Here is a 12,783-nt window from a genome sequence, read left to right on the forward strand (position 1 = left end):
TTTGTTAAGCAAAAGGTCGAAAACTAAACGCAGAACTCAGCCCAAAAGGGCGCAGCTGGCAGAGGAAGAGGAAACGCGGCAAGGTGCGATGCATAATTAAGATAATAAAATATTAATTAAAATTAGGTTCGTGCATATGCAAACACGGGGTGTGCGGACGAGGAACCTCGCAGAGGTGGAGGAGACAAATATTTGCATGAGTCTCCATGATAATGACGTTGATTAGGACGATGACGTTGCTGTTGATAGCCTCGTTATTGGCCCGCCGACTTGCCTTTAATTAATTAATTAAAAATGCAGAACAAACTTTGTCTTGGTTTTATGCAAATTTTCACATGACCAAAACCAAACACCTGCGAAAAAAGCAGGCTGGGAAAATTAATGCAAAACCCCCAAAGGGTTAGACGGCCGCCGGGGGATGACACAAACGATTTAAGGAATGTCCATCAAAAATTAGAATACATTAAAAAATATTCTCTATAAAAGGGGGAAGTTCTTTTACATCTAAAGGAATTTAAGGTAAAGCTTTTGTTATAGAAAAATGTTATAGTTGTCAGGTACTTTTATTAAATTTTATATTATATTATATTATCACATTTTTGGATCACCATTTTTTGGCTTACTCTACTCGAACAATTTGTGCTTATAGAGTGTTCAAAAAATGCCGGTTGCCGAACTGCGTATCGCATTTGCTAATTTTCGGATTTATTTGGTCAAGTTAACCCTTGTCGGCTAATGGAAATCCGATGTTTACCTTTAGGCTTAGGGCGTGTTTAAACACAGGAAAAGGCCGAAAAATATTTGAGATATAACCACAAAGCGCGAAATCTGATACATTCGGCTTGCCCTTACCTCTTTGCATAATTTATTTGGCCCGGCTTTCATTATTGTGCGTTTTTCGTTTTTTTCCAGAGTGCTTATGGATAATTTTCGGTTCGGGCCAACCGCTTAATCACCTTTGCCTGACACATGTGGGCAACTAATTTGTGAATATTTCTTCCCTGGGCAATTGGAAATGTCAAGAGGAATCGCTCTGGGGGTTGGGGCTCGGGCTTGGATACGGATTGAGTTTGAATATTTTTTTTTGAGTGAAAGCGAAAGCAATCTACGGGTTCGGTAGACCAAAAATATTTGACACACGCGAGAGGCGACCCTTGCTCCCATGATTGATGGGTGACCCCGATTCTCCCCCCAGCTAACCTTTTTGTTTCGTTGCATTAATTAACTAATTTAATTTTGGATTTTTTCTTTAGGCATTTAAATCGAGTTCTCATTTCAGAGTCGGAAAATTTATGCATCCACATATTTTGGGGAACTTTTTTCGCAGGGTGAAGGAGGGGCCTTATCGCTGGCTTTCACTCATTTCCCACTCCGCCCCTCGTTGCCATAATTTACGCATGCCCGGGGGCGTGGCAGGTCGGTGCCAGTGCATTTGATGGCCCTGATGAATTTAGACAGACCGAAAAGCCAGATTGGCACCATAAATTCATTCGCTCGGGCATTCTAAAATGTTTCACAATTTTCGACGCATTTCGGACGTATTTATTTGCATTTCTAATGATGTCCGGTCACAGATACTCCCACTCCTCCGAACTCCCAACTATAAAGCGTCAAACAATCAATTTTAGTGGATCTCCGGCCATTTCGATACGGACACGAACATAATGTTGATGCTCGTGCCCTTTCCCTGTCATTATGATGTATGCAATTTGTGGCTGGCAAATGGACTAATTTTGCATAGACAGAAGGATTTATGGATATTGTGACCGATAGAAAAGAGGTTTATGGTGGGTGCTTAAATGATAAGTGTTTGGGGGAGTTATGCTTAATTTATAATTTACAATGCTTTGTTTTCGAAACATACATTTGGAAATATTTTCTGAAATATCTTATTATCTGTTTAAAGCTACTTTCCGATAAGATTCCTTTTACTAGCAAACAATATCATATTTATCTTTAAAATGCTAAATTTTTTTTTGGAATTAATTTCTTTAAATTTATTTTTATGCAACCCGACATTTTTCTACCTGCCTGATATTTTTGCCAAAAATATTTCATAATTTTCTGGCTGTTCTGCTGCCTCCCGATGTTCACCCAATTAAATTTGTGAATTTTCGCCATAGCCAAACCAAAACATTTCCGACCAAAAGTGGCCGGCAAGAGACAATGACAAGGATGTCAACGTTGCCGCCTTTTTAAAACGCAAATTCCATGAAAGCAGTCAGCATGTCAACGTTTTGGTAGCCGTGTCTGGACCAGGTCCAGGACCCGGTAATATGAGGGGCCAAGGCGGGGGTTTAGAAAAACATGAAAAATTTAAACAAGCCGGCGAAGACGAACATCCCAACATCCAACACTGGGATCGCTTCGCTCTGTGTTTTCGTCTGTCTGCAAAAATTGCAAGTGACAGGCAATTCATCATTCATTTGGTTTTAGACTTGACTGACTGACCAGCTTCGGTTCTGGATTGGGCTGGGATTCGAGAGCGATTCGGGTGCCGCAGAACTGGGGAGTTGGGTATCTGGGGAGCCGGGGATCCGGACGGGCTGCCCGATTCCACCTCCGTCGAATGATGGGGCGACTCCTTTTTCGTCTGTGGCATGCAATTTTATGGCCAGCAAACTTTTAGCATAGCCATCGCTTTGACAATTTAATGCATTTAAAGCTTTACAAGAGCAGGTCCTAGGCTGCCCAGCACGCAGCATCGACCGCCCATGGTAAGTGGGTACAGTGGGTGCGGTGAAGGCATTTCCAACAGCTAGAAATTGAGAAAATTATCTTCTTGAAACTCAATCTTCAGAAAGAAAGGCTTTTTAAAAAAATATTCCATTGCAATGAGTTATAATTATGTATTGCATATATTTATACAGATTCTTTTTTATGGGCTTAGTATTTGATATTTTTTCCTCAAGAACACAATGGGTTACTTGTAAAAAAGTAATAACTTAAAAAAATCACGTAGATGTTTCCTATTTTCTTTTAAAACTAAGAGGGCTTACTTAAAAATTGGATTTCCTAAATAAACAGAAAGGTTTTTATTCATAAAGATAAATATAAACCTTCTATTTTTAATATATTTATAATATGTTATAGGTAATTATCTTTAAATTACCATATATCTCCCACAGTACCTATCGCTTGCCTCGACCATTACTCCCAAATGGAGCTCTTCAAATGGAACATTTTACTTCGGATGCAATCAAGGGCACCACTTCTCCACCCACTGATTTTGGCACTCATCTGGGCGACGCCACCCACTGTAGCGTCGACTAGTGTTTCGGTCTTTGGGAATTTTAAATTGTTTTAATGCGTGCGTCGAGCATCCTGAGACCCGGCCACGCCCCGTCTCGTCGTCTACGTCTACGGATAATGTCGTCAAAGTGGAGGAGCCCTCGACTGTGTCCGCCCTCGGCCTCCTGCAGGATCAATCAATTTTTTAGCACACTCGAACCCCAGTCCCAGCCCCAGCTCGAATACGAATCCGAAGCTGATGAAGTGCGGCCTCTGGGACTGGGAGACTGAATCTCAAAAACTGTTTAATATGCAGCGAGTGACACCGCCGAGCGCGACGACATTGAGCAACTGCACCAATTTCGGAGTGAGCCAGAGGAGGTGTCTCCTCCTCGCGACTGAATTCAGTCCCATCCATCTTTTGTCGGTTGACTGCAGTTCATAAATTTTTAAGCGGTCGCCGGCGCGAACCAAAACAAACAAGTTCGGAATCGCCGCCAGGCTGGGGAACGCATCCCAAAGCGGGAAGGAGGCCGACAGACGGGACAGACCGCCACGCATGTAATCAATTTTTATATTTTAGAAGAATCCCCCCAAGTGAGGCAGGTGCAGTCCGGCAACCAGCTCTATTATAATTGGATTATCCGTTGCAGTCCAGGGGAACGATAAACTGAATGTTCTCTCATTCTGCTGCTCAGCGAAAAGTGGTCTGGACTGGTCTGACCAATTGCCGATTTTCTGGGGGGTCCTGGTCAGCTTCCAGGGGCCATCTTCTGTCTGGGACTTTGCGCCCTCTCCAGGGTTTGCCATTTATTAGGGTAGGAGGCTAAGGCCACTCCGGGAGCAAAAAGGCAATTAAGAGAAATGCCACATTACAGCTAATCGAAATCTAATTGTAGCAACTATCATATTTCTGTTCTTTAATAAAACTCTTTAAACATTCTCAACTTTTATCTTTTTTTAAACCCCATTTATAAGATGTATGGTTTGATTATTTAAACTGTATAGAATACGGTTTTAAATGATGAAATGATGTAGGGTTAAAAGAAAAGGTATACTTCGATGGAATAGTGCCTAAGGTAATTGCCAACAGTTATATTATTTCTGATTATTTTTATATGTCAAAATTAAGGCTCATTGAACTAGTGCCGCGGATTCTAGAAGGTTTTTCGTACACCATTTTAAAAGCAATAGCATCTTTATGTTGTTATATTTTTCTATTTCTTGCTTGAAAGTTCAAGTTAAATTTAAGAAATAAGTTTTTTAAACAAGATTATTTGAAAGCAATCAAGTGCTCCTTGAAAATAGGAAGATGTTTTATAAAATTATTTCAATTGTAATGAAATTTGGTGACAAAGAAGTTTTCCGGATAAGTCAAATAAATATTATCTGAAAAAATTTTTTTTTCTATATCAATTTTTTCCGATATGTTTGCCTTCTTGACGCTGCCATGTCGGCCCCTGTATTGCCTGTTGTATGGCCCAAAGAGCCAGGACAATGCCCGGATATGGTGTCTTCGCCTCCTGATTAGCTTCGTAATCGGCCTGGCGTTGGGCTACCTCCTCTGGAAGCTGGTGGCCCTGAACTTCAGCCTCGGACGCCTTTTCGACCAGGGATCCATTGACCTTTCCGTCTTCGCGATCTTCGTCCTGCTGACTGGAACGGCCTTCATGCTTAGCCGCCCCGTTCGATCTGTGATCATGCTGATCTTCGTGGCCCTGGTGGGCAGATCTGGAAGGACATATTTACGAGCCGTGGCCTTCGCCTTCATCATATCCGGTCCCATCAACAATCTAGTGGAAAACGCTGGCGAGGTGGCGAGAGTGTTTGTCTGCACCACTGTGCTGACCTACAATCTATCCAAGACCCGATTCGATTTGATGGCCAAACCGTTTACGAATACTCTGAAGCACATGCGAGGGGACGTGGAGGAGATTCGGCAGACCTTTTCAGAATTGCACGGAGTCCTGGGAGATCTTAAGTACGCCGTAGAACATTCGGATATCGAAGACGAGAAGTACGGCGACAAGAAGGCTAAGCCCCAGTACCAGAGATGGGCGAGGGAATCAAGGACGTTCAATATGAGCGGTTCTGGAGTTGAGGGAGCCGGCAAGGACTTACCAACTCCAGCCGAAGTCCAGGAGCGTTTTCAGCGGAACATGAGAAACCGCTGCAAGCACCAGCTGAGAAGTGGTCATCGGGTGTGTGTGGAGGTCTTCCGGAAGGGCTACCGCAAGTGTACCACCAATTTCCCCTCCCTGATAGGAAAGGCCGTCTGTTGGCCCTACCGAGTGGACATCATCTGCGAACTGGACCTCTTTGGCAATCCGGATAAGATATGTGACCCCTCCGACGTAGTCCCCCGGAATTTCGGAGAGACCTACGTGGAGCTACTGAAGGCTGAGCGGGAACTCTTTGACAACAGTTCGCAGATAGAGGTAAGCTACGAGATAAAGGACGAGGAACTGGCAAGGAGCAAACTGAAGTCCGCCGAACGGACCGCAGAGAGCTTCACGAAGGACTTTGAGCGCCGAAGACACATATTCAACAGAGTTATGGCCCTGCTGCAGAAGATCCTGTGTCTCTTTATGCTGCGCATGGTCTTCGTTTCCATCAACTACTATCTCAAGTATCTCGGCGACGTGGAGTTCGATAACTTCTACATCACCGATTACTTTAAGCACGTGGATCAGCGGCGCAAGGACCAGCGCAATGATGCCATCTTGCCACTGCGCACCTACGAGAAGTCCTTGTATATTGACCTGGACCACATCTTCAGTCGTACCCAGGAAGAGTCCACCACCGTCTTCTTCAGCTTGCTGCAGTTCCTGCTGGAGCTAGTGACATCGGGACTCTTTATACTAGTTGATCACATGGTCGTCGAAATGATGCAAATCATCCGCAACCGATCGTTGATCACTTATCACCAAGAAGGCCAGCACGAAGTGCGATTCAATGTGAGTGAAATCCCTATTGAATCTCTGTTAGTTTTCTAGTCTCCAAAATTATAGATCAGTGGCGTGGGTCAAATGGCGAGACTGTTGAGGACCACCATGCATAACTTCAACATCCACGAGAGGGTCTCCACCTCACTCAGCAACGAGGAGTGCCTACCAAATCCCCACGTCCTGCCCAACAGATTCTACTATGAGCTTTTACTGCTCTATCTGGTAATCGTGGTGCTAATCTACCAAAGCACCACCTTCTTGAGAATGCGACGGGTCATCTGCAGCTACTTTTACTACAAGCGTGAGAAGCAGCGCATCCTGTTCCTGTACAACCGCATCCTGCGGAATAGGCTTAGATCACTCGAGCACCTGGTTCGCGATGCCGAGGATAACCTGGCCACATATCGCATCCAGCAGCAGGTGAATGTCTTCCTGTGGCTACGGTTCTCTTGTCCTATTGCCTTCGGCTGGCTCCGATACTTCAAGTGCGCCAAACGGACCTGCCTCATCTGCTGTGGCTTCGAGGACTCCACCTTCACCATCTGCCACATCTGCGGACTGCCCTACTGCGACGACTGTGCCGAGGACCTCAACAGCGTGTGCCTGCAGTGCGGCTCGGTCCTCACGAGGATCACGGAAGAATCCGACGGCAGCGTGGAGGTGTACACCTACAGGAAGAAGAAATAATATAGGAATACTAGGAATCTTAAGCTTGTAAAAGCTGTAGGGAATAATCGTAACCCTAAACACTTCTCCTAGTGTTTGTTTCTTTAACATATATAAATGTGGTTCTTCGATTCGAGGTTCTTTGCTTTTCTTGTGTATCCGTGCCTTCAACAGTATTTTATTTTCATGGTCCTTGGACCCGGATTCCAGATTCATTTCGACTGCATTGTATCAAAGTGTAGCCTTCGCATAACTGGTTTAATGAATTTCTCCTATGGTATTTCGAATTTACGAAGCTCCTTAATGACATTACAAAAGTTTATTTCGTGTGGGCCAAAGCAATGGAAAACTTTCCCCTTTGAATTCGAAGTGCGCCTTCCTCTCGGAAAGTACTGCAATCATCTTCGGAGAACCCGTCGGTCCCTTAATCCCACTGGCACTACCCTTTATTAACTGTCCTTCTGTATGATAATCATATCTTCACCCTAATTGCCATTTTTCCAGTCTGTCAAACTTAATTCTCAACATCCCACCCGGCCACTCCCCAACTATTTCCTCGGCCGATGGCACTGTCTGCCAGTTGTCTAGTGTAAGTTGGAAAACATTTCTTTGGAACAACAAGCATCGCTCAATTAGTTGTCCACCCTTTGTCTGGGCCACCATCCACTCGCTCCGCCTGTTCCGGCATAATTATGCACATGTCTGGTGGAGCTGGCAAACTTTTTGTCCTTAGACAAACTTTGCTCAAGCGGCGCTGATTCGATTATGCCACTGGAAAGCGAGCTGGAGCGCAGCATTTCAGCACTTCGAGCTACACTCGGCTGCAAGGATTAAGTTACAAAATTGTTAATTAAAAATAATAAAAACGCTAATTGAAGAAATGCCTACAGTAATGCAGGAACTCCTTGCAACAAGCTGCGAGCGCAACAAAAGTTTTTCGGTTGTCTAGACCTTTTGGGATCAGCCAAGGAGATGTTGAGATGGGGTGGGATTGTGGGTGGTTGGTAACAAAACGCTTTGGGGCACTTTCCTCGACGACTATCTGGGATGGAACAGTTGCAACAATGATGACGACAAAGTCTCGCCCACGCCCTGCTGCAGTTTTAATATTCATAAGGCTCTTGGCCCCTGCGTCTGCCTGCAATAAAATAATTATGCAAACATGGGGGTGAAGGAACCACAAGCCAAAGGAGCTGCGACTTTCCATTGAAATTTCACACATTTCCCAGAAAAAAGGGAGACCGAAAAAATGCGCGAAATTTTCTTAGGAAAAACAAATACCTCGGCGGAGGATGAGGCGGAGGCGGAATCCACATTCAGACGCTAGACTGGTCGGCATGCCGTGTGCAAAGGTGATTATTTGACGTTCACACCTTGTTGCAGCGACTCCCTCCCCTCGAGATAATGGGGCGAGGTCGTCGCCGCTCGTCGGCGGTTGTTGTGATCAGCCGCAGAAGTGACAGGTGTGACACTCCGCCTGACAGCAGCTCCCAGAACTCCACTCCGACCCCCGCCGGCCCACTCCGCCATCTGCGGAGACTATGAAGACGCAACTAGACGAGACGAGACAGTGGTGGGCACTAAAAAAGCTGGAAAAAACAGCGGAGAATTATTTCCTAGAAAACTGCAGACGGATGGCTGAACGAGCAGTGTAAAGACCAGCAAACATAAAAAACGAGCGAAAACTGGAGCTGCAAGAGGTGAATCGAACTGGGAATGCTCTTTGTAAGAGATACATGGTTACAAACGTGCAATGAAAAAGTATTTTCTATAAAAAAATAATTATATAAAAGAACTTATATATGATCGCTCCATTTGTTGGTATCGAAATATATTCACTTTTGAATAGACGTTTTCGGTAATAGTGTTAAAATACTTTTGCATATTGCATATAATTAAAAACTATGGTTATATGTAAGATATTTCACATCTTTTTAAAGAATGGGTTCGGTATAGAACATGAAAATATCACAGAAAATTGATAGACCTATTACCTTAATAATATTGAAACATTTGCTAGCTCTTTCTTTTCTTTGATTAATCAATCTTAACCAAACGCTGACTTCTTCCCAATCGACCTGCGGAAGTGTATGGCCAAGTATCGCAGTCTAAGCGAAAATGGCCAAAGTGCTGAAAAATAATCGGGCTGAGTCCCTCAACTGCCTTTATCATCACGGGCTCAACTTGGCGTTGATAATGAAGGAAGCAGAACGGTGGCCTACGGATGGTTGGCTGCTCGCTGGTCAGTGCATTGTTTCTTTCAATTTTTTTCCACCATCGGGTTCCAGCGGTTTGCCTGCAATTTGCGAGTCCCAGGCCCAGGGACTCCGACTCGCAATCCAGAACCGGAGTGAACTATTTAGCAAAGGGAGCCAGGGGATCCGTTCCATCCGCTCGCCGAGCAGCAGGTGGTAAAGCGTAGAGAAATATGGTGCGGAACATTTCAATTAGAAAAAAGAGCGGCGAAGCGGCAGACTGAAGAAACCTCGGACCGACAGCCTGTCGTCGCCCCCAATCAGTGGGCCCCAGCCATCCCCACATCCATCTCTGCATCCACCTCCCAGTTCCATGGAATATTCCCCGCCTTTGAAGTTGAGTTCGCCTGACACTGACGAACCGCGACTGGCTCTACTGCCGCCCCCCGCCCATCTACATGGCCCGCTATTATTTCAATAAAAATTCTTTAATATTATTTTAAGTTTGTTATGGCAGGTTAGTTTGTTCGCTATCCACCCAGTCCCCTTTGTGCTCGTATTTAATCTTTATAATTAAAATTTGAGCAAAAACAGAAAAAATCCAGCTCGAGTCGGGCGCCCTGGGTGCGAAGAAGCGCAAACGTGTTAAAAATTGATTAAAGTAATTGATTTGAAAGGTCTGGCGGCGAGGGGCCCTGGGATTTGCGGATTATTCTTTATTACTCTGTGCCTTCTTGGGGGTTTATCCCTTTGTTATATGCGCCGTGGACAGCCAACTCAATTAAAGCAGTGAGCGGTGTCTGCCTTTGTTTATATACCATTTCGATTCGAATTTATTCAGCATATATGAAAGATAAATTTGCAATGTGATGAAATGCAATTACGCTCTTCATATATTTGTGTGGTGCTTTAATGGTATTCAACTGCTAAGAAAAACTTTATTTAATTTTTAATTTTCTTTATTTTTACTCTTTTTTGTGAACCAAAGCCTCATGCAAGGTGACTTCTGTGAGCTTGCAATGTGATATCCACCTATCTCTTTGATCTGCACATTTTCTCACACAGCGAATCGCTAATTGGATTCCGCACATAGCGAAATATGAAGCGTAGGAGTGCATTTATTTCGCTTTCAAACAGAAATCATGTGGCAACCACAACGAAATCTCAGCTTTGTCAAGTCAAACTCCGAACACCAGACCCAATTTTCACACAGAGTAAAAAGGAGTGTGCGCGTGGAGCCCACTGCACCACAAATCTTTCACTAGGTTTTATTCACCCACTTTTTGTGTTTTATTATAAAACAGCAAAGGAGCGAAAAAGCGAAACTCCACTGTGCGTGTTGAACCCAGACTTTTGTGCCGAACAATATTTGGAATGGGCGAGCCAAGGGGTTTGTTGGCTCAGCTCGGCTCAGCTAACGCCTTTTCGGTCTTTCACAGCAAAAGCGCGAAAGAGTTAAAAGGCGAAGCACAGAAAGCGGCAAGAGCAGCAAAAGCAGCGCAGCACCAAAGCATTTTCACCCTATTATTTCGAGCAATTTCATCAAAACTAGACTGAGGGGCCCGGCCTCTGCTCCAAATTGTAACCGCAAAACCTCCCAGTCCAGCTGCCCAGTTGCCTTTGTCCGCTGGGGAGGAGCCCGTGAGTCACGAGCGGTTTGTGGATGCGATCCTTGCCCAATGGAACTCCTCCAAATAGTACAAATATGTAAGAACCTAATAAAAATCAAATTTCTTCGCATTCGAGATATAGGTAACAAGGTTATCTTTCTTAAGAAATCTTATTCTCTACTATATTTTAGAGATTGAAATCATTAGCTAACCATATTTAATAGCGGAGCAAATGCCCATATATCATTCCCAGTGATTTTGGAAGCACCCCGAACCCCATTTTAGTACCACCTCTATCCCGCTGCGGTTTTGTAGCTTCGCTTCCACCGCTTTTTGTCCACTTCTTCTGGCTTCTGGCCCGCTCGGACCCCCATCCTCCTGGTTCTTCTGCCATCGAGTTGTGGCTGCTCTCAATAGAAGGCAGACAGGAGCAGGTTTTTCTTTTTTCCATCTTTCCAAATGGCCAGCAAACGGACTGTCGACTGTGCCGGCTGTGTTTTTCTTATTTGGTTTCCACTTTTATGTAGATTGGTATTTATTTTCCACGCGAAAACTAGCGAAAAACGGCAAAAAACCTGGGCCAGTAGTTCTCACACTAGGCAATGGTATGGGGTCTGGGGTTCGGTCTCTGGGCCTGTGGCTCCCTAACTCCCCTCATCGCTCTTATTATCGCGTCAAGCGGGAAAACACAGCGAAAACAAAAAGCAACCGCAGCACCAAGAAAGAAGTGAGTGCAACTATTTTGCGGTCTGCTGCCTGACAAATGGCAGCCAACGCCATCGGAGCATTTAGCCAAAGTCCAACTGCGATTCCAGCTCCGACTTGGAGCTGCAGGTCTCCGCGGCTGTCGGAAGTAGCACAGAGAACTGCGGCCACCGGCCGCCCCTGGGGATCTGAATGTAAGTAGGCCCAGTCCCAAGCTCAGCCAACCCAACATCCGTTTACCCTTTTGTCTCGATATTTGAACAGCAATTTCCTTTATTAAGGATACGAATTTATAACGAAATGAACATTTGAAAACATTTTTAATAATAATAATGTTACCTATTTACCTTCATAGTCATAAATCTTTATTAGAAACATAATAATAGAACTTTTAAAAGAAAACCTCCATAGGCACTTTCTTGTATTGAAGGAATCCCTATGTGGATTTCTTTAATAAGATATATTCTGACAATATTTTTGTCATTGGAAGGGACTTTTCTTTACCTTTATAGCCCTATTAAAAGTAAAAGGAACATTAAAACCAAATTCGAAACAATGTTGTTAAAAAATGTGAATGATAAAAATAATATATACTAAGCTTCAACTTTTGAAACCAAAAATTGTAAAACTCTCAAATGTTTTTGAGATCTTGAATTAGAAAGTTGACAATAAGAGCATTCCAAGTTCCTCAAACTCGTTCTCTGTTATTAAGGCTGTCTTGCCTGTTCCCCTACCATGGCTTCGTAATTAGACTTAGTTTAGCTCACAGATTTTGATACGTTAATTGTGAATTGTGCAAATACATATAATTGAGCTGGGTGTTCCCCCCGTCCGCCATCCGCTAATAGAGCACAGAAATGAGTGCTGCAGTTGGTCTTGCCTGGTTGGTTCTGCATTTCCCAACCGGAGCTTGTCCCGGCATTCCGCTTTAGTTTTGCTGAATTAGCGACCATCCCGATCCCGCCCAACTACCTGTCCCTCTCCATTCTGGCGTGAAGAAGACAAATGCCTGGAATTCTTTTCTCAAGCCTTTTGGCTACGCTTTTGATATGCCATTTGCAGTTGGGAGTTGAGAGTTGGGACATTGAGCCGGCCGAGCTGCCCAGCAATTAATAGTAAGAAACAATTGTGGCCACTCTGTTTCCCACGTCGAAACCATAGGTATTCGACTCCAGTGATTCAGAGGATGAAAATGCCGCCCAAATTATAACCATTAGAGGCTAATCGGGGCTTAATTGAGACTCAATTTATTTGGCGACGCATCCCTACCGATAATACACTTAATGATCTCCATTATCCTTTTGCGGTAGTGATATATCGCCCTCTCCATCCGTTTTACATTCTACTCTGCTTTTGCCTGCGTTCTACATATAATAAGGGTGAATTAAATTAAATCCGACAGAAAATGTTTCGGGTTCTCAAGGACCC

General features: G+C 44.1%; 1 protein-coding gene across 1 annotated transcript; it reads left to right on the top strand.

Annotated features, from left to right (window-relative positions):
- The first annotated feature begins 4,594 nt into the window (after positions 1–4,594).
- On the top strand, positions 4,595–6,982 carry LOC108028151 (protein sneaky). Its single transcript, XM_017099808.3, has 2 exons — positions 4,595–6,188; positions 6,243–6,982. Exons 1-2 carry the CDS (start codon positions 4,659–4,661, stop codon positions 6,864–6,866), a joined length of 2,154 nt encoding a protein of 717 aa, XP_016955297.1. The 5' UTR covers positions 4,595–4,658; the 3' UTR covers positions 6,867–6,982.
- Positions 6,983–12,783: the final 5,801 nt, after the last annotated feature.

The sequence above is a fragment of the Drosophila biarmipes genome, chromosome 3L (genome assembly GCF_025231255.1).
Source record: "Drosophila biarmipes strain raj3 chromosome 3L, RU_DBia_V1.1, whole genome shotgun sequence".
Classification (NCBI taxonomy): Eukaryota; Metazoa; Arthropoda; class Insecta; order Diptera; family Drosophilidae; genus Drosophila; species Drosophila biarmipes.

What these genes read in the sequence shown, in the direction of transcription:
- LOC108028151 (XM_017099808.3), top strand. Translation starts at nt 4,659, where the DNA reads ATGTTTGCCTTCTTGACGCTGCCATGTCGGCCCCTGTATTGCCTGTTG. An exon ending in AGCACGAAGTGCGATTCAAT is followed by an intron (nt 6,189 to 6,242) that starts GTGAGTGAAATC and finishes CCAAAATTATAG; the next exon opens with ATCAGTGGCGTGGGTCAAAT.